The sequence below is a fragment of the Schistocerca americana genome, chromosome 4 (assembly GCF_021461395.2).
Source record: "Schistocerca americana isolate TAMUIC-IGC-003095 chromosome 4, iqSchAmer2.1, whole genome shotgun sequence".
Classification (NCBI taxonomy): Eukaryota; Metazoa; Arthropoda; class Insecta; order Orthoptera; family Acrididae; genus Schistocerca; species Schistocerca americana.
The window spans coordinates 362,297,661-362,321,210 of NC_060122.1; the positions used below are offsets into that span (position 1 = coordinate 362,297,661).

The window sequence follows — 23,550 nt, forward strand, 5'->3', positions numbered from 1 at the left end:
TAAAGCCAAATATAGATGTGTTAGAGAGAAGCATAACCTATTGTCAATATAGTTTATTTTTACTGCAAAGAAGGGCTAGCAACATATGTAATAGGCATACGATCACACTAATAGATATTGTCATGACAGCAAAATAAATTTAAAAAAATAAAAAAATAAATAAAAAAATAAAAAAGTTATGCATATATGATGACTAATGTAGACCCAATTGTCTTCTCCTTGTCATTGTGACAATAGGAAAAAACAGATAATATGCACATACTAAATGACCAAATAAACTCAAAAAGTCACTTTAGACAGACAAGACTCAAATATCGGTTTAAACAAAGATCCTGCACTTATATAAGACCCTCAGAAACTATTTCTCACATGTATGGAGAAATAACAGCAAAATCTGAGAAAGAATTGCTAACACAGAAATTAAAGTAAGGGTGTTGGGCATACAGATGTAAAATTAGATGTTGGATCATTTAGGCAATTCCTGCATCAGAAGAATTAGAAAGATCTGGAATAAAGACATGGAAAAGAGTAAGAAATGTAAGTGACCTTAGAAGAAATAATCACTCTAAATACTTGAATGAGAATGAAGCAATGTGTAGAAAGAGAGACTGAAGTACCATTTCTTACTATTTCTTATCAAGGTAGCATCAATGACTGGGTTATGATATGCAAAAGATGGAAAGGATTCATATTCATCTAGGTAATGCATAGACCATTTGAAGTAGATGGTGGCAATAAATGATAATTACTGGGCATCAGAGGATACCTTTTTAAGAAAAATAGTGTGCATTAAAATATAGATGTTGAGACTAACACAAAAGGAGTATTAAATGAAGAATTACGTCAATGAGAAACCAAATTCACTTTTAGACCACATGAACAACTGTCAATAGAAGCAGACTAAATGTGAATGTGGAAATGTGGGTGGCAGTTCAATATATTCATGTTGTGCAAAGTATGAATTTAGCCATTGTGAAGTCCTTCTAAAATGGTGAACAAAAATAGCAATGACAACTATTTTGTTAGTAAATCATAAGGATTCATTTTGTCTACATGCAGAGAGGAGGAGAACAGAGGATGAATGAACTGTAGTATGTTTGGTATGGTAATCATTAATAATAATTCTGTGTTATCACAACTGTTATCAGTTTTGAATCAAAGGCAGCTGTTGTCATTGACCTCATCTGGCAGACATTTCATTAACAGGTGCTATCTGAGACAGCATATGCACTATTTGCTTCTGTTTTACAGTACAGGTTATTAATTATGTGCTAAGCAATCATACAACAAAGGTTTTAATTAATCCTTAAAATTTCTATATTCAGAAGCCTTACCTACTGTCACACAATATAGTTAACATAATGGAGAGTTCTGGAACTAAAATACTTTGTAATTTAGACAAAACTGGGAAGTTTCTTTCAAACTAAATCAAAAGAATTCTATCAAGGGAAACTAAATTCATGGAAGGACAACGTTACTGATTTGTGGAAATAATTTGTCAGGAAGTTTACAATTTTGTAGTAGATAACATAAAGAAATTTATCCTTTTGGGTCAACAAATATGAACTTGAATCATAAATGCTTGAATCATAACACTGGATAACAGAAAACATAAGTATTTTGTAGAAAGATTAATTGTGTATCCTTATCAGCTTTGTGATACTTTGGTATAAGATTTATGATTTAGTCTGAATGTGCTTTGCTTAGCAGCCAGATACATGTCTCTGTGGACAGGAACTTATGTTTACACCTTTCCAAAAACACAAAATTCAAAATCGTATTTTTTCTTAGAAAATCAATTGAACTGCTTATATTTTCATTACGAATTTAAATGGTATATCATTCAACATTTGATGTTGTACTTCAAGTAATGAAGGTATTCCAACTTTTATTCAAATACGTCATGGCTATGAAGTCTACTGATAAACTGATAGTCAAAGAAAGGTTCATTACAACTGCTATGAACATGCTGTTATAAAGGTTCCTCAAAAAATTTCAGTTACAACAACAGTCACAACCAATTGTAAATTAAAGCACATATAAAGATTACCTTAAATAACAATCTTTTAAATGTGCAGTTCTTAGTGTTGAGTTTGTAAATATCTGTTGATTTCCTGTTGCTCTCTGAAACAAGAAACATCCCTAAGCTGTTTCGCTATTTTATGACAAACTGGTCGAACTACTAACAGACTTCACTTGTGCCTGCAGTTTGCTCTTGCGTTTAGAGAACATTTCTTTCCTTGAAGTGGATTTTGAGTTAACGTTTAGGGGTAGACAGCTGCCATGGAACCAATATGTATCATTGTTATTGAAAATTAATTGTTGTAAAACACTGGTGTTTCATTGTTTCTTTCTCCTTCTCTCACACATTGTTCAAAAGATGCTTCTGAAATTAAGTATCAAAGTGTAAGAGCAGAACTGTTAACCATATAATATAATATGAGAAATATGCATAATATTACAACCATATCATGTCATGTTTAAAGGGTTATGGGACAGGGGATTGCAATATTATCAATTACAGAACAAAGAGCTCACAATTAAGATTTAAGAAATTAGTGGCAAAATGCATATAGAATAATAAACTATTGCTGCACAGTTTCAAAGTAAAATGAAATGATGTCACCAGGACTCATGTTTCACATTAATAACTAATTATAATGCACTCTAAAAGTATCAAGTTATGATGTCCTAGTCTGGCAAAATTCAACACTGTTTACACTAAATGCAGAAGACCTAGCACACAGAACAATATTAGCTGAGGCTGGTATTTGTGATCTTACATATCTGAGAGCTCTGAGAGCTGAGTTTGTGTGTCCATATAATCTTTGTACCTATTCCAGCTGATCTGTGGAAAATAAAGTAGGATATACATATGCTTGATTCCTACATTTATGACTATAAATATATATTGTCAAAGAGTGAAATAATTAAGAGCAGAACAAGATTCACAACAGTTGAAATGTATCAAAACTCATACATGAATTCCATTTATCTCTGTGACATTATACAGGTATACCACAAAGTGAAACCAAAATAATTAAATGAGGAACTCATACAAAAATGTCTAATACATATGAAGAATTAATTCAGTTTAGTTGATCAATGTAAAATGAAACCATATTTTTGTATGCGAAACACTACTGCTTTTCAGTGATCCACACATCAATTTCAAAATATTTTATTTTAGACAGAAACTAAAAACTGAAATTCAAACATCTTGCACTGCATGTGACATATATCAATTCCAAGAATATTTCTGTACTTGCAAAATATATGAAATTCACAGTATAAATATTCCAGTGCAAATGCTATGTCATGTGAAGTATTTATACTGAGACACACTATGCACAAAGTGCTCTGTAGCCTACAAAAAATCACAAGATAATACATTTCATTTCGCTATTAATATTGTGAGTATCCGTTTTATACAAAATATTGCTCTTCAGTAATACCCTTATATTCTGTGCTACTTGTCTTATACATTATTATGCAGTATTTATTTTATATTTTAACTGATTATAGAGCTGTGTAAAGTAACAGTGATTTTTTTAAAATTTTTGAATTTCTATGAAAACTGCCCCACCACATTAGACTCTTGTGGTTTTTACTGAATTTCATTATCTACACTTTCTTATTTGCAATCTGTTGGTAAGCTCAACTCATGACTCTTACATTCTTTCAATAGCAACAATTATTATGAAATGAAATTACTAATTAAAGTTATTCATAGCTTGGAAAAGCATGTACAAAATTCAGAAGTACATTTTATCAATGTGAGTCCTTATAAAATATAAATTAATTGGTGTTGACATTCAAGGTAAGTAGAGTTCAATTTTCTTAGGAATGCTCATTGTACTTTCACAGAATTTCCAAAGTACAAAGGCATCTTTACTCTGTCGTAGTTGTAATTTTTCATGTCTCATTGTTACACCTACAACAAAGATTAACTTGAGAAAGGGTGCTACCATGATGGTATTAGCATGATACCTGATACAACCATTTCCAGATTCAGCAAAATTTTTAAGCGTACCTTTCCTGAATGTCTTACAATAACACAAGATTATTTTAATTTAGGTAGAAATATAGTACATCAAGGAGCACTCAGTTACACTGGTTGATCTTCTGTCACATAATTTATAATAATAACTGTAGGAACTGACTCATATTTACTGTGTACGAAAAAGACAGAGAAATATCCCAAATTGTGGATAACCACTTTTCCTTTTAGTCAGGATTGTAAAAAATAATCAATTGAAGTGCACCTTGTGAGTGGTAACAGTGAACTTAATATAAGTGAAATATAACATCAGTCTTTGAGTTACTTAAAATGTAACAAAATGAATTAGTAATATTTAAAATGTACATAATAACAAAGACATTTCTAGCATCTGAGAAACTGAAAGAAGAATGTGTAATTACTGACACATTTATGCAAATATTAATTAAAATAAAACAGATATAACAGTGTGAGAGAATACTGATTTTATGAAGTCACCAGTCACTGTTAGAAGTGATCTAATTATTTAATCTGTTATTTTCAAACCAAAATGAAATAAATGAAAATATTTAAAATTTTATGATTATAATGTCATTTTGTGAAAAAAGTATGTTTTGGAGTTAATGGAATAACACAATAGCTTTTTCCAGGTATCTTCTGACATATTTTAAATGAACTTTAATCAATATCAAATCACTTCAAAACTAATGCCCCCCTTTCTGTTTCCCTCCGCAGTTATCAGCTTCCTCTTTTCTCTGCAGTTGCTTATCAATTGCAGCTATGATACAACAAACTCAGTGTGCTGCATAATGGAGGTTTTGGAATGCAGTACATACATTTTGAATATCTGTAAGGAACACACTTCTGATTGCTAAACAGGTCCATCAGCTCTTTAATATTTTGTTCAAACTTCAACTTGCCTAGAGCTAAAAAATATCATTAGCTTCATCAGTCAAGTGCAGTGATCTTGCTGAAGTTCTGAAATGACTTTATTTTGCATCTGTAGAGTTGTTTTCCTCAGCATTTTGTTGTTGTTGAGCACGAGCTTCAGCATCTGGAAAATGAATTTAAAGTTCTAACTTCTGCTGTGACTTTTATGCTTCTGGGAAATACACATAGGAAATATTTAGTGTGCATGTACAGGATTCAACAGAGGAATGTTTGACTATATATGACAGTAAAAGTAAAACAAACCAAATAACAAATTTCAAGCAATTGACTTTAGTACCACCAGGACAGGGGAGTTGTGAAAGCTGGAGGAAAAAATAGTTATCCAAACCTCAGGTGGAAAGAGTGTGCCTCAGTATGTAATTCCATTTCCAGTATTCTGATAAGCCCTATTTGATTTAATGAACAAAATTATGTACCTTTGATTACTAGAATATGTATAGTGTCTGTTGTTGTGGTCTTCAGTCCTGAGACTGGTTTGATGCAGCTCTCCATGCTACTCTATCCTATGCAAGCTTCTTCATCTCCCAGTACTTACTGCAACCTACATCCTTCTGAATCTGCTTAGTGTATTCATCTTGCCAAGTTGTGGCACAAACTCCTCTTCTCCCCTATTCTATTCAATACCTCCTCATTAGTTATGTGATCTACCCATCTAATCTTCAGCATTCTTCTGTAGCACCACATTTCGAAAGATTCTATTCTCTTCTTGTCCAAACTATTTATCGTCCATGTTTCACTTCCATACATGGCTACACTCCATACAAATACTTTCAGAAACGGCTTCCTGACACTTATATCTATACTCGATGTTAACAAATTCCTCATATTCAGAAACGCTTTCCTTGCTATTGCCAGTCTACATTTTATATCCTCTCTACTTTGACCATCATCAGTTATTTTGCTCCGGAAATAGCAAAACTCCTTTACTACTTTAAGTGTCTCATTTCCTAATCTAATTCCCTCAGCATCACCTGACTTAATTTGACTACATTCCATTATCCTCGTTTTCCTTTTGTTGATGTTCATCTTAAATCCTCCTTTCAAGACACTGTCCATTCCATTCAACCGCTCTTCCAAGTCCTTTGCTGTCTCTGACAGTACAATGTCATTGGCGAACCTCAAAGTTTTTATTTCTTCTCCATGGATTTTAACACCTACTCCGAATTTTTCTTTTGTTTCCTTTACTGCTTGCTCAATATAGATTGAATAACATTAGGGAGAGGCTACAATCCTGTCTGACTCCCATCCCCACCACTGCTTCCCTTTCATGCCCCTCGACTCTTATAACTACCATCTGGTTTCTGTACAAATTGTAAATAGCCTTTCGCTCCCTGTATTTTACCCCTGCCACCTTTAGAATTTGAAAGAGGGTATTCCAGTCAACATTGTCAAAAAATTTCTCTAAGTCTACAAATGCTAGAAATGTAGATTTGCCTTTCTTTAATCTTTCTTCTAAGATAAGGCGTAAGGTCAGTATAGCCTCAAGTGTTGCAACATTTTTCAGAATCCAAACTGATCTTCGCCGAGATCGGCTTCTACCAGTTTTTCCATTCGTCTGTAAAGAATTTGCGTTAGTATTTCGCAGCTGTGACTTATTAAACTGATAGTTCGGTAATTTTCACATCTGTCAACATCTGCTTTCTTTGGGATTGTAATTATTGTATTCTTCTTGAAGTCTGAGGGTATTTCGCCTGTCTCATACATCTTGCTCACCAGATGGTAGAGCTTTGTCATGACTGGCTCTCCCAAGGCTGTCAGTAGTTCTAATGGAATCTTGTCTACTCCCAGGGCCTTGTTTTGACTCAGGTCTTTCAGTGCTCTGTCAAACTCTTCACGCAGTATCGTATCTCCCATTTCATCTTCATCTACATCCTCTTCCATTTCCATAATATTGTCCTCAAGTACATCGCCTTTGTATAGACCCTCTATATACTCCTTTCACCTTTCTGCTTTCCCTTCTTTGCTTAGAACTGGGTTTACATCTGAGCTCCTGTTATTCATGCAAGTGGTTCTCTTTTCTCCAAAGGCCTCTTTAATTTTCCTGTAGCCAGTATCTATCTTACCCCTAGTGAGATAAGCCTCTACATCCTTACATTTGTCCTCTAGCCATCCCTGCTTAGCCATTTTGCACTTCCTGTCGATCTCATTTTTGAGACGTTTGTACCTTTTTGCCTGCTTCATTTACTGCATTTTTATATTTTCTCCTTTCATCAATTAAATTCAATATTTCTTCTGTTACCCACGGATTTCTACTAGCCCTCGTCTTTCTACCTACTTGATTGTCTGCTGCCTTCACTACTTCATCCCATTCTTCTTCTACTGTATTTCTTTCCCCCATTCCTGTCAATTGTTCCCTTATGCTCTCCCTCAAACTCTCTACAATCTCTGGTTTAGTCAGTTTATCAAGGTTCCATCTCCTTAAATTCCCACCTTTTTGCAGTTTCGTCAGTTTTAATCTGCAGTTCATAACCAATAGATTGTGGTCAGAGTCCACACTTGCCCCTGGAAATGTCTTACAATTTAAAACCTGGTTCCTAAATCTCTGTCTTACCATTATATTATCTATCTGATACCCTTTAGTATCTCCAGGGTTCTTCCATGTATACAATCTTCTTTCATGATTCTTGAACCAAGTGTTAGCTATGATTAATTTATGCTCTGTGCAAATTTCTACCAGATGGCTTCCTCTTTCATCTCTTACCCCCAATCCGTATTCACCTACTATGTTTCCTTCTCTCCCTTTTCCTACTCTCGAATTCCAGTCACCCATAACTATTAAATTTTTGTCGCCCTTTACTACCTGAATAACTTCTTTTATCTCATCATACATTTCATCAATTTCTTCATCATCTGCAGAGCTAGTTGGCATATAAACTTGTACTACTGTAGTAGGCATGGGCTTCATGTCTATCTTGGCCACAATAATGCGTTCACTATGCTGTTAGTAGTAGTTTACCTGCACTCCTATTTTTTTTATTCATTATTAAACCTACTCTTGCATTACCCCTATTTGATTTTGTATTTATAGCCCTGTATTCACCTGACCAAAAGTCTTGTTCCTCCTGCCATCAAACTTCACTAATTCCCACTGTATCTAACTTTAACCTATCCATTTCCCTTTTTAAATTTTATAACCTACCTGCCCAATTAAGGGATCTGACATTCCACTCTCCGATCCGTAGAATGCCAGTTTTCTTTCTCCTGATAACGACGTCCTCCTGAGTAGACCCCACCCGGAGATCCGAATGGGGGACTATTTTACCTCAGGAATATTTTACCCAAGAGGACACCATAATCATTTAACCATATAGTAAAGCTGCATGCCCTCGGGAAAAATTACGGGTGTAGTTTCCCCTTGCTTTCAGTCGTTCACAGTACCAGCACAGCAAGGCCGTTTTGGTTAGTGTTACAAGGCCAGATCAGTCAATCATCCAGACTGTTGCCCCTGCAACTACTGAAAAGGCTGCTGCCCCTCTTCAGGAACCACACATTTGTCTGGCCTCTCAACAGATACCCATCCATTGTGGTTGCACCTACGGTACGGCCATCTGTATCGATGAGGCACGCAAGCCTCCGCACCAACAGCAAGGTCCATGGTTCATGGGGGTCTATGACCATGAATATGAAGCATTTAAATCAAATATGAGCCAAGAGAGCAAAGCTTCTGACATGTAGCTATTTATATTTTAAAATTTTCTTTTGGGTTAAACTGAAGAAACAGGCATTTACAAAATGAACAGTAAATATAAAATTAATCAAGCAATGAAGTAACTGTAAACACAGTGTTTCACTGCTCATTTATGACAAGACATGGTACTGGAACAATGGTTATTTGTCAACAGTGCTTTTCAACTGAACCACCTGAATTCCCCTCACAAATAACTGAGAAGCTTCAACTTATTGTTCTTCCCTCTTCATACCTTCCAAATGCAATCAAGCCTCTCCCACAATGCTTAGGAACTTGCATTCCTGAGGAGTTCCTCTCCACGTCTTCTGAAGTTTAAGTCACACAGAGTTTTGGCTTGTCACATGTGATCAACAAAGATTATTCACTACCAAAGTAAAATATTTTAATTGAATCAATGGTGGGTTCTTGGTGAAACATTGTAAATTAACTAAGCAAATGTGTGAAACAAGGCAAGAAAACAGTGTTTACTTTGTTAAAAGTAAAATAATTTAATTTCCAATGCATTTGAACATTGACTGCTACAACAATAATATCTACTTGAATGAAAGGTGTCTCCTTTTTATTATAATTTTTAATATACATTCTGACTACCAGTAGCTTTAGTATTAAGCCACTTGCAGTACTCTTATACAAAGCAAGAAACAATAATTTGTAAAAAAAAAAAAAATACATGTGAAGTAATTGTTAAGTAACTGTACATAAACATCAGGTGTTACCTTACATACAGAGACCATTGACACGTACAGATTTAAAATTTGTGTATGAAACTTTCTTTTGCAATAATATTAATAGGATGACAATTGTCGTACGCCAATGTATTTTTACTAGGTAAGAAAAAAGATGTTTTAAAATAAAACAGTGTAAGAATTAACTCTTTGTTAGATGAGTGTATTGCTTTCTAGTGAGAATATGGAAAGACCTAGTCTTCACTTTACACTTATTGGAAAAGGTATATATGAGACTGGTAAGTAACATTAGATTTATTCTTAACATAAAAAAGTAACAAATGATTTGAATATCCCAAAGAACTACTACCACATGCACAGAATCTGGTGTCCTTTACTTTCAGTTTATTAAGATACACCATGAAAATGCCATCACTGAATCATATCCTGATTATTGACGATATAATTTTCCTGCTGCATCTAAAGTTATGAAATCATGAGACACTTGTAATGTTAGAGCCATCCATCCATCCATCCATTCATCCACAGAACTGACCTTTCTTTTCACTACTTACTGCAACTTGGCTTGCCATTTTGTACAAGCTCTCTTGTTTATTATTGTCATGAAATCTGCATGTATGGGAATGGAAGCTGAATAATTTCACCATTGACTAGTTAGCAAGTTTACCAACTTTCTCATTAAATTCTGTATTATGGTGTGCTTTTATCAACAGAAAGTTTATTCCTTTACTTCTTATACAATATTCTACTACCTCTTGAGCAATATTTATATGTACCTATATGTAGTATAGTTCCAGTTATGGTCTTGAAGTGCTCTCAGTACACACTGTGAGTCAAATGCAATAAGAACTCTCTTATGCATGAATCTTTTTTGCATACTGCAGTTCTTTCACTATTGCTATAGCTTCAGCAGTATATTTGGAGGCACATTGTGGAAGTATATATTTGCACAAGTTTTCTACAATGAGTTAGAATCCTAAATGAAGAAAATCTAACAAAATGAGGCAGTTTCCTTCCTTTTAACCCAAAAATGGATAACTTGAGTCAGTATGAGGCAGCTGGACATTGTGTTCATTTGTACAATAGCTGTATGTGGTCTCAGAGGGATGTTGTACTGGCTATCAGTCTACAGTGGTTTATTTGAGGAGAAATATTTTTCAGACAAATGTGTTAGTGCCATGTAGCTATTGCATGTGGAGGCTATTTATGTCTGTGAGGAATTATGTTGTAAATATCATTGAGTTTAATTCAGTTTCCTTTTTAGAAACATTGTTAAAATGAATATCTATTTGTTAACACTTGTCTTCTTATGTGCAGTAAAATTACTTTCACCTCCACCAATAAAGCACTTGTTAGGGTACATTTCATTGTCCTCAAACAAGTGCACACACAAACAAACTGTAATCTTTGTACTGTACATCATATTTCATTCCAAACCTCTTTGATGAGCTTGCTAACAAATTTTGAGGTTGCCTTCAAGGGCAGATCACTGAGATCCCATGAGGAAAGGGGTCCCCTCATTCTTGATCTGAGTGACCTTCCTCTCTTTTCTAATGTTCTCCAACTTCTTATCCTTCTTTCCTCCCTGAAGAAGTAACTAATAGTTACAAAAGCTAAAAATATTATTTAACTTCTAAATGTGTCCATCAGCAGTAAGTAGTTGTAACCATTATGCCTCGCTGTAAGTTTGAATTTGTTAAAGCAATAAGTTGTTTTAAGATGACAAAGTAGCCCAAACTGGCTATGATAAAAGTTAAGATGTGTTCAGAAGTGTCACATCTATAACTGACGACTGTATGTGGGCAAGCCCCATGTGTTACAGAAGCATGACCAAAATTTTAGAAATGAAATGAAGAACAAAGACAAACTAATAAAAGTGTGGTAGAGAGACATACCGTATTTACTCGAATCCAAGCTGCACTTTTTTTCCGGTTTTTGTAATCCAAAAAACCGCCTGTGGCTTAGAACCGAGTGCAAAGTAAGCGGAAGTTCTGAAAAATGTTGGTACCGCCACAACTAACTTCTGCCGTCGAATATATGTAGCGCTACACAGGCATGCTTTGCAGGCACAAAGATAAATACTGGCGCCAAAACCTCTGACTCAGTAAATAAATTTAAAAAAAGGGTGGAAGACGAGCTTTTTTCTCCGCCCCGAGTTTCGGCCATTGCATTTTCGTACATTATCCAACGAAGTAAATACAAATTTCGTATTGTTCATCTTCGAATGTAGCAGCATTTCAATGTACTATGAAAATCCGACTGGCAAGACTGTTTGGGATGTTAGACAATATGGCCAACTCTACGTTCTGAATTTTTTCCTACCTGTGAGAAGAGATGGTTGCTAATAGGAACTTTTATGAATTGTGAATCACATGCAGTATTCTCTTCACCATAAGAATAATACGAATATAAACATTTTGCCATGTATTCTTTTGTGTTTGCTGCTATCTCATTTAAATCTTGTTTGCCTAATAAATGACGAAACTAGTGTGAGACAACAGCAAACGCGGAAGAATATACATATCATGTCATGTTTATATTCGTATTATTCTTATGCCTAATAGTGATACAGTCAGAAATGAAGCACAGCAATTGACTAGATTTTTAAATCTAAGATGACTCTAATTTCTGTGCAGAATGTGATGTACAAAAGAGGTGTCTGCAAAGATTTTCAAACGGTGAAAAATTTTAGCTAAACTCTCGTTCAGAACATCTTCTATCATACGCAGTCTATTATTTGGTTCTTGTTGATCATTATCAAAGAAAGCAGCAGTGTAAGTAACAACAAATAGCAGTCTCTTGCCATTGTTACGCTAAAGAGACAATTCCTCTCTTTTTTTTTTATCGTAAGCGGCGTTAGCGCACACAAAAGCAAGCCATGCCGCGAGCGGCGACAGGTCGTACACACACATTATCAGAATGCGACAAACAATGCATGACACAGTACAAAAACGCATTTTCAGCGTAGAGTGACGTAAACATCTATAACAAAGAGAACGGCACTTATCAGATCAAAGAAAAATAAGCAATCGATTCAAACCAGACGTAGCACTTGAAAAAGGAAGGGTACCCATATAAATAAGGACGGAGCACCTGACGCATAGCAATGGCTACCTGGTAAAGCTTAACTGCTAAGCTTATGACTCGAACCAAACTACTGTAGCTGTATCGTCATTCATTCGACCTAAATTATGTCTCATATTACAATGGACTAACTGTGTTTCGATTTGGAGGTGCGGCCTAAAACTTTTCTATACCTTGAATTTCGAGTCTCAAATTTCAGGTGCGGCTTAGATTCGGGAAAATTTTTTTTGCTTCATTTCGAGTCTTATTTTCAGCTGCGGCTTAGATTCGAGTGCGGCTTAGATTCGAGTAAATACGGTAGACTCATTAAATAGTAAATAAAATATTCTAACAAAAATATTCTGATATAGAAAAGAATCAATGACCTGACTATTGTCATCACAAAAGCATCTCAGAAATAATAAAATAATGAGGAGTGCTATGAATAACTAGGGAATACATGATGTATTTCTGTAATAATCAAAATTAAAACTGTAAGCAATATAAAACTGATAAACAGATTTGCTGCTCTTAGTGTGGAAGATGACTTACATGTGGTCATAAACAAAATTAGTGTTAAAAGGATTAGTGTAGGTAATATGAGTATTAGCTCCCCAATTAAACCCCCCCCCCCCCCCCCCCCCCACACACACACACACAAAGTACACACGCAAAATTTGGAAAATTCAGTGCACACAGTGACACAAAGTGTAAACGTGGTTGTGATTTGATACTTATAGTTACAGACACTCAGTTGATACTGCATATCTATGACCTAACTGGTGTTGTATACTCCATGATGTATATTCATTTTGGAAGAAATAAATCAATATTATACTGAAATCAGGGTGTGTGTGTGTGTGTGTGTGTGTGTGTGTGTGTGTGTGTGTGTATGCAATAGACTGGTGCCAAAACTTGTGTAGAAATTATGATTTCCTGTATGAGTTCAGTGATTAACAGCTTACTTCGCACTGCAGGAAACAAGTGACAGTGTCAGACCACATCATAAGATAAGTACATTCCAACATCATATAACTGCATGAATTGCTTCCTTCAAAAGAATGTTTTTGGCATGGTTCATGATCATGCTCTGCATTTGGTGGGACCAGCTCGGCGTCATGCACTATGAGGTGTTGAAACCAAGTGAAACAATCACAGTTGCTCATTATTGAATGCAATTAATGTTTGAGCAGAGCATTAAAAGACAAATGGCCGCAATACAGTGAGAGGCATGATAAAGTGATTTTGCAGCACAAAAACACTCGACATCACGTTGCAAAAGAGGTCAAAACGTACTTGGAAACTTTAAAATGGGAAGTCCTACCCCAACCACTGTATTCTGCAGACATTGCTGCCTCCGACTATCATCTGTTTAGATCAATGGTGCATGGCCTGTCTGAGCAACACTTCCAATCTCATGAAGATGTCACAAATTGGATTGATTCATGGATCGCTTCAAAAGATGAACAATTTTTTTGACGTGAGATTCGTACACTGCCCAAAAGATTGAAGAAAGTAGTGGCCAGTGATGGAAAATACTTTGAATGATACATGCATAGCCAATTTGTTTCACTAAAGCCTCAAATGTTGGGGAAAAAATGGTGGAAGCAAAGTTGTACACCTTGTATATACACCTCAAATATGATCATCGAGAAACATCCCGCTAAGTATCCAGTTTGGTAGACATGAAAAGTGGTTACATTTCAAGTGTCTATTAAGAGATTTGTTATTTTCTTTTGACTTTATAGGAATTCTCAAATTATTGCTTTATGTCAGATGAAATATGGTTGATGACCTTTGCAAAAGCAAACAGGAAACTATTCTGAACCCTTGACAAAGAGGCAAAGTTTATAGGGTCAAAAAGGGACTTGACATCAACAATGCACCACATTTTGGTTACAATCCAAGTAAGCTTGTACAAGGCACTGCTTGCAGTGCTATAAGTACGAGAGTGGAACAAATTCAAAAGTAATTTTATTCTTTATTTAAATTCATTTATTTAAAAACTCAAGGCAATTATAATTTATTTTTCCACATAGTCTCCTGCTTTGGAAATCCATTTGTCACAGCATATGGACAGCTTTTTGATGCCCTCATCATAAAAAGAAGTGGGGCAGTCACCAGCCAGTTGCACATGAAATCTTACACACTGTCGTTATCTTCAAATTGTCGCCTCCTAGAGCTTCTTTAAGCGATCCAAATAATTAGAAATCACAGGGTGATAAGTCCAGGCTGTAAGAAGGATGATCAAGTGTAGTCAATTGCATTTCCTGAAGCTTGGAGACAGTTAGAGCTGTAGTATGGGGTTGTGTATTGTCGTGGAGGAGGATGAGTTGTCAAATCAATTGGTCTCGTCTTTTGCGATGATATGTAACTCTTGCCTTGTTCAACAGTTCACAGTAGTAAGCAGCACTGATTGTGCATCACTCATGCAAAAAATCAATCAGCAAAATGCCTCGCTGATCGAAAAAAACGGTTGAAAGAATCTTGCCAGCTGGCAGTCAAGTCTTGGCTTTCGTCTTGGCTTTCACTGGTTCTGCCTCCCCTTTCCTCCGCCGCTCCTTACTGGCTTGTTTGGATTCTGGAGTGTAGTTGTGAACCCATGTTTCGTCACAGGTGGTGATCTGACTCAAAATGCATCACCTTCTTCTGCAAACTTTGCTTTAAGCCTCTGACAGACTTCCAAATGTCTCAACTTCAAATTTTTGGCCAAAAGGTTAGGGGCCATCCAGAACACCTTTACAGAACTGTAGAACTTTTGTGAAGATTGCTTGACAGTTCCCATAACTGATTCTGACTTTTTGTGCAATTTCTGATACTATCGCCTGTTGATCATTGTCAATAATTTCTTTAACCGCACAAATGTTTTTGTCTGTAATGTTGGTCTGAGGATGGCAATTGTGTTGCTGATTTTCCACATGTTCTTGTCCTTCCTTGAACTTTTTATGTCTGGCAAACACGTGTCCTTGATAATATTTTATCACTGAACTGTGCAGTCAATCTCTGGCAAATTTCCGCTGTTGTAACTCCTTCACAAGCAAGAAATTTGATAATTATCTATCGCGCAATGGAGGGGTGCACCTGCTGCTCAGACATTATGAGTGTTACTGACAAAATGGCAGGAAATATCTAACAGCATGCTCTCCTCACTTCTGACGGTTGCGCCTAAGCATAGCAGAAGTGCGGGGCCAGTCCTACCAACTGTTGATGTTCAGAAAAAAAAAATCCTGTTTATATTTGATATCCCCTCATAGATGACTGGATCAGCTGTCAAAGCAAAAAGAAATTGCAAACTCTGCTAGAAACCCTTGGATATACCAGCTGAAGTGAAACTGTTCGGACGTTTAACACTACGTAAAAAAAAAACTACTACTAAGTAAGATAAAGTCATTACCTTTAGCTGCCTGTTCCTTCCATATCCTCTTGTTTTCTGCTAAACAACCAATCCATGGCTTTTTAATTGTATACTTCTGGCCTCGTTCTGGGCTCCGTGTGGACCCTGAAACCAATTTATTAGTGTAATTTTCTGCATGATTTTCATAGGATGTTATAATGTCCTCACAACCTTAACAGTGATACAGTATATTTCATTTACAGGATTTTGTATCAAGAAATTACATCAAACTGAATGTTAATCTATTGTTGCTAATAAACTCACACACTCAAGCACAACTGTATGCAAGTGTTTAAGCGCGCACACACACACACACACACACACACACACACACACACACACACACAAAATCTGCAATACCCAAAATCAAGCTTCAGTCTTACTGTCACAGATATCAGTCTGATGTAATAATCATTTCTTCCAGTTTGTTGGATGTTATTGAATCATTGGAAGCTTCTGTCTCTGAAACAGTATAATTTGTAATAAATTTCACAGTTGAATAAATTATTTTCTTTGCCACCCATTTCAACTTTGCGAATTCCGGTTTTTGTAAGTGAAACATTTGCATCCACCAACTCTTTTATTTATTTATGTATTTTTGAACCAACATCAACTGATTACAAAAAAGGTATACACTGTAACACAAAGTCATTGAGATGTGACACAGTATTTGCATTATATGTTGGTTTACAATTCAGTAGCTCAGGATTCATTTTCTACTTGACCCTCAGCCATTTACCGGTGCTAAACATGACTTTCAAAATAGGAAATATTTGTTAAAAAGCCATGTTGGACCACAATTATGATTTCATACTAAATTGTGATTCTCTCTTTGTTACTTCTTGTTAATTTGCACTTACCATCTCAATTAATCCCTCAATCACTTTGCCCAATTTTTTTCCCAGAGTGTAGGTTGCCAGTATGTGGGCATTATAAAAACATCAGTAGAGAGGATATGAAATTAAGTATGTGGTGTGCACCCAGCCCTTGCAAGGTCAATTGAGGAACTACTTGACTGAGAAGTAGTGGCCCTGATCACGAAAGCTGACAATGGCCAGGAAAGTGACATTGAACTTTTCTGTCCACAGGGATCCCTAACTGGCCCATTACCCTTCTTATAACATAAAAATACACCTTAAGCACTGATAATGATAGCAACATTGTTATATATGCAAATGACACAGCTCTATTCCCCAAGAATAATAATAAAAACAAAAGTATGTAAATAAAAGCTAACTTGGAAATAAACAATACTATTCAAAGGTCTGCAAAAATAAAGTCACAAAATAACACTACTAAATCACTTCTTTTTTTCTAATTTCAGACTAAATGACAGACACAATCAAGATATCAACTTTTGCATAGCTGCTATCCTTGCGTAATCATATGGCAAATATGTAGTCACGTCCAGAGGCTCTGCCTCAGAAAACTTTAAAAATTAGAATATTGCTTAGCCAATGGCCTTGCCACTTTGGAAACATCAGTTCCCATCACATAATTGAAGTTAAGCACTGTCTGGCTTGGCTATCACTAGGAAGGGACACCATCTGTGTCTGCTGAGTGCTGTTGGCAAGTGAGGTACATTAAGCCCTTGTGAGGCCAATTTTGGTATCACCAGCAATTTGGAGGCCAAGCACACAAATGTAATTTGTCATGCGTGTATGTCAGCAATAAACATCAGATGGATGTAGATGTACCAGCTCATCCCTCTGCACTCCTATCCAGTCAGAACAAAAGTATCTGAGCTCAAGGTTCTGCCATGAGACAAGCTACACAAGTACCATCCAGCAACCATGTTTTGACTGTCAACTGTTAACAGCTCTGCTATCACGATGTGCAGCACGCCACTTAGAACTGGACCTAAGACTGAGGTGTGCTTTGGTATAGAACTCTGTAATTGCAAATGTGAGAGAGCCTATCTTCAGTGCAGGCCTCTTGGCACATTACCACCTGATTCCCAACATTGTCAACACTTAGCTAATGGACACCATCACCAGGCTGTCCACCACTGGGTTGCAGCATCACACTGCCACATTTGATGCCTAGGTCACAAAGGCTGCAGGAAAAAGGTACGCCAAACTGCTCAACCTGCTATTACAAGGCCTCTGGGGGTTCTGCAATAAGTACCTCATGATACTGTGGACTACATTAATATGATGGCAGGCCCTCTGATTTCATGCAGGCCCAAAGGATTAACTCCTAAGGTGTACACAATCGCTAAGTCAGAGTTTGACACTATGCTAACCAAGGCTCATCCACCCCTCTACAGGGCTGTGGTCATCACTTTTGCATTTGGTCCCAAACAAGAATGGGTTGTGGTGGCCACGCAGAGACTACCAAGATTTAAACGTGAAAATGATCCCAGACAATTATCTGGTGCCTTTGCTATGAGACAATAACCATGCATTGCGAGGGACACAGGTATTTAGTGTGTTATATTGGGTCGAAGCTGAGAAACTCATTCAAAAGACAGCCATTACTTTTTTCACCTCAGTGTAGATCGACGTGCCAAATCGACTGTCTATAAGCCTCTGTATGGGTCCCAATTTTTTTCCTATATTTCACTAAATGTATGATGGCTTCGACTGTCAGTTATTAATACTGTTTTCACAAAATCAGCGTGGTCTAGTTTGAATTCATGTAATACTCACGTGTTAATCTAACCTACTGGTAACAAGTTCAGCATTGAATTATTGGTTTAGGAAAAGTCTTCTATTAAGTTATTAAGCTGTGTGTTACAGCCTTTTCCATAAACAACAAAAGATTCACTGCCAAGAAGTGCAGCCAGCGACCTTATAAACCACATGGGTTAATCATATCTTTTTATTTAGATCTTCTTTGTTCCTTCTTCGTATGACGCAGTGTGTGGAACTGTCTTGTGATACCCCCCTCGTAGTTTAGTACTGCATCGGTGAAGAATGCACATATTTAATGATCTGATCATGGTGGTCAGGCTATCAACATGACACAAGCTTTTGGTTTGTTCAAAGCTTGTTCATGAATTTTGGCCTGAGAAACACCGCGTAATCATGGCAATGATTCATTGATTCAGTGTTACGAGGCTTGCCATGTTATTTTGCCAACCTGGATGGCATACTAGTATTCTCAGCAGCGCCACAGGCACATGAGCAGCATCTCACTGGAGTTTTTAAGTGCCTTGATGCATATGACATTGTTTTTTTTTTGGGCCACTCTGTTTCAATAGCGGGATCATGCCTCCTGCTGGAGAAAGTTGAAGCCTTTATGAATATTTCTTGCCCAGAGACAACCAAAGACTTATGTATCTTTCTTGTAGTGCTTAATTTCTACTGCTGCCAACAGCCACATGCATCAGAAATTCAAGAGCCACTTATGGCAGCTCTAATTTGTCTAAAAACAAAAGGCAGGGTGCTTGTGCAGTGGTCACAGTCAATGAAACATGCCTTCAAGGCCGCCAACAATGCTTTTGAGGCCGCCAACAAGAGTATAGCAGAGGCTTTGTTTCTCATTCCTCTTCCTTTAGGTGCACCCCTCATGCTATTGATCGATGCTAGCCAGGTAGCCATCAGTGTAGTGTATCAAAACTATGTTAAAGAGACCTGACAACCCCTCATTTTTCTCTAGGAAGCTGTTTCCAGCTCAGCAACAATGGAGCATGTGTAGCTGGGAATTGTTGGCAATCTGTGCGTCCATGAAATTTTTCTGTCTGCAGCTGGAGGCTGCATTGGTATTCAAAATCTACATGGGCCACAAATCTCTGACCTTTGCCTTCTGCCAGAACAATGAATAATGCTCTCCAAGGCAATTTAATCACCTGGAATTTATTGCCCAATTCTCTATTGACATTAAATATATCTCAGGGTTTAATAATGAATTGACAGACTGTTTGTAGTGAGTCAGCGCCATCACAGAGACAATCAATTTTGCATACCTAGCTCAGACACACCAGTCCAACAAAGAAATCCAAGATTGCGTAAACGATACTACAGCAGGCCTGCTGCTAGCACTCATTAATGTAAGAGGCAAACACCAAGGTGTATTGCGACATCTCCAGTGGAAAAAACTTGCCCATTCTGGCATAACTGCACAAACAAGTGTTTCATAACCTCAACAATTTATGTCACCCCTGAGTAATGGTGACAACAAAGATCATATCTAATTGTTACATGAGAACTGGGATACAAAAGGACTGCTATCAATGATCTAACACACATGTGAATTGTCAATGCAGCAAAGTTTCATGACATGTTCACATGCCAATAGGCAATATCCCAGACATGACCAACAGGTTTGTCCACATACCTGATGTCATGGACCACTACCACCATCAGAAGGTCAATGATATTCGCTAACCATTGTTGATAGATTCAGATGCTGGTTGGAAGCTATTCCTAGAGATAATATCTCCATCGAGATGCTAGCTGCCATGTTTATGTGCAGCTGGGCCACTCACACAACTGACAGATGATGCCAATTTGAGTCTGATTTGATTACACAACTGAGCTAGTTTTGCAGTGTGTCAAATCACATAACAAAGAGTTATCATCCAGCCAGCAAAGGCATGATCAAGCAGTGGCACTGCTCTCTAAAAGCCATCCTCATGTGTCATAAATGAAAGTGGACAATGACCATACTGTTAGTTCAGCTTGGCCTCCATACCATAAGTAATCTGGACCTCAATGTATTCCATGCTGAATTGATCTATGAGGAAATGCTTTGGCAGCCAGGTGGAGTTTGGTGATCTGGGTGCCACAATGGGGGACATATCACAATCACATCAGTTCATAGTCATTTGAGAGATTCAATCTTGCACATGCAACTGCAACCAGCATCCTGACATGGCACACAGCAAATGTTTGTCCATAAAGAGTTGAAGAACTGCAGCCATGCCATGCTATTAAAAGACAGTGTCAAGGCCATGCTCACAGCACCATATACTGGACCACACTGTGTAGTAGCTAGACAAGATAAGACAATGGGCAGTTTGGTTAATGACAAGAGAAACAGTGTGTCTATCGATTGAGTTAAACTAGTGTTTGCCCTTCTTCCACTTTGATCAATGCCATCCCCAACAATGCAGATGCAATATCAGACATAGTCTGGATGCATTTATCAGCAAAATTCAAGGATGGCACTATATGCAACAAATGCAGATGACACTCTGCTTCCCCAAGGGGAGTTGTGTGGTGACAGGCGGTCGTACAACTCTCATCGCACGATCAGCTGATTCCTTACAAAGTGTCAACAGAGATTGCATGTTGGCCACTAGGAGTGCCGAAGTGTGGTTACTCCTTGCTGCAGCATGCAGGCATTCTGTTGTTTTTGAGTGTTATATTTTAGATTATTCCGTTTTTTGACTACTTTCTGAGACTCCTGCTCTCAGTGTCAGTCAACAAATTGTTTCCACTAGTTGTGTTACTCTTATTTGCATTTTTATTATGATTCCTATGATTTGGCAGCACTCTACTTACAAAAGTAAAGTGCACTGACTGTAGGAGCTGCCTGAATGCAATTCTTCCACAGTAAGAACATGAAATTAAGCAACAAGCCCCAAGCAAAGCAAGGCTTGTGACAAATTTACAGTAAAAAACATATTTTGGTTTCTGTATTTTCTTCAGATCTTTGTCAGTTCCAGTAACTGTTTTCCATAGCCCCTCCTGGTTTAGGTGCATTTCCATCACAAATTCCCAGTTGTTGTTGTAGTTAGCCATTCCATGCACAAATTCCCAGTCATTGTAGTTAGCCATTCCAGTCAACTATTCAAAATTAAACTGTGATTGTCCACCTAAAGCAATCTTAAATATATTCAGCTGGTTCAACAATAAATCTTGAATGATTCTTGACAAAAATATGATAACAGAAAGACAAAAATATGAGAAATTTGGTAACTTCATCAGTAAAAATCACAATAACAATCGCAACAATCGATTCCATGCAGATATCAGTGATCTTGTTTTATTAGTTTCTGAATGGATGGTACTTTCATCAGTCTGGAAACTTCACTAATTCCTTCCTGGGCCCAGAAGCTGTTGGATATTGACTCCAGTTAGTCCTTTGAGAGATTATAAAGTTGGCTTCCTTGATGAATGAAATTCATGTACAACATACTGCCAGGAACACAGATTATCAAACACAATTTATTGAGAAAATTACTAACAAACAGAACAAATATGAAAAACCAAGAAGCTACTACACAAGGTGTCAGCAAAAGAAAAAGTACTGTTGTTCCCTAAAATGCTGAAGGAGTCTCTAAGGCCTTCACACACAGGCACTATCCCCTCAAGCTAGTCCACAAACAGATATACTGCATAATTTCCTCAAAAACCCCTAATACTCCACCACCCCTTAGAACCACCTGCAAATGAGCAGCCCTTCATCGTTCCAGAGTGCAGCAACTGTATCAGGTTTTTCACCAGGGCTTCAATCATCTATCTATCATTCTTGGAAATGGCGACATCCTACACACAATCCTTCTCACCCCTCTTACAGTGTTATTCTGCTATCAACCCAACATATACAGTATTGTGGCCCATCTCTGTGCTACTCCCACACCTAATTCCTTGCCTGTCGTGTCCCTGTGACAGACCCAGGTGCAAGACCTGCCCACTTCATCCATCTGCACATCCTACTTCAGACCCACCACAAACTTATCCTATCCTACAAGAGGTAGGGTCACCCGCAATAGCAGTCACATCATATACTCACTCTGCTGTTATTTTTGCACAGCATTTTTTGTGGGCATGACAACCAAGTACTTGTCCACCCAAATAAATGGACACCACCAAACCATGCCAAGAGCAGAGTTGAACAACCAATGGCAGAACATGCCGCTAAGTACAACATGCCTGCTTCACAACACTTGTACCATATGGACCCCCCCCCCCCCCTCCTCCCCCTGTCCCCACACCAGGTTTTCTGAATTATGTAGATGGGAGTTATCCTTGCAACACATTGTTCATTTCCATAAAGCTCCTGGCCTCAATCTCTGCTAGCCCCGACACTACACTAACAGTCTCCCTTCATCTGCTCTGTCACCTCATCCCAGTCCATTCCTCATGTCATTATCATCATGTGCTGCATAAACTCATGTGTCTCATTCCTATCCTGTGTACTTGCTGGCTCTCTCTCCCCATTCGTATCTCATATACCTGCTGCCTCTGTCTTAGCCATCAGCCATACTTCTACAACTGTTCACAGTGCTTCCTGCCTTTTTTCTCCCCTCTCCCACCCCACTCAGTATAATGCTCATTTTACATGATAAATCAAAATGGTGTGGAATGGGTCACTTTGCACTCATATCACAAATTAATAATTGATTTGTAAATATGGCTATATGCTGAACATTTTTTTTAAAAATATACAGACCTGAGTTAGTAATTTCTGCGTAACACTTTTTACACATTACGGAAACAGAAATTCTTCTGTGGAACAGAAGGAGTTGTCAAGGAGGATCTTTTCCAGATTGTTCCCAATTTTACCTTGCTGTCTGGAAAATTTTATATCTCTGGGTAAGTGATCAAAAATTTTTGTCGCAGCATTGTGCACCTGTTTTTGTGCTAGAGACAACTTGGTATTGTAATTATGTACATCATTGTTCCTTTTGAACTGTAGTGGATTATTTACAACAAATTTCATGAGGGAATAAATGTACTGTAAGCAGTTATTCTTTAAACAGATGTCTATCAGTCGATCATGGATGAGCACAATATATTATGTTTGAAGTACATTTCTCAGCAACAAAGGCTTTCTTTCTTAAATATGAGTTACTGCAGAAGATTCTTCTATATGA

At 37.2% G+C, this 23,550-nt stretch overlaps 1 protein-coding gene across 1 annotated transcript in view; it reads right to left on the bottom strand.

The window, feature by feature from the left end:
* Positions 1 to 209: 209 nt before the first annotated feature.
* LOC124613483 (calcium/calmodulin-dependent 3',5'-cyclic nucleotide phosphodiesterase 1-like) overlaps positions 210 to 23,550 on the bottom strand; it is a 543,028-nt gene continuing 519,687 nt past the window's right edge. The window contains exons 13-14 of the mRNA XM_047142192.1: positions 15,783 to 15,887; positions 210 to 5,054 (exon numbers count right to left, since the gene is read on the bottom strand). Coding sequence (XP_046998148.1) covers positions 4,990 to 5,054; positions 15,783 to 15,887 — 170 coding nt within the window. The 3' untranslated portion in view covers positions 210 to 4,989. The remainder of the gene's footprint in view (positions 5,055 to 15,782; positions 15,888 to 23,550) is intronic.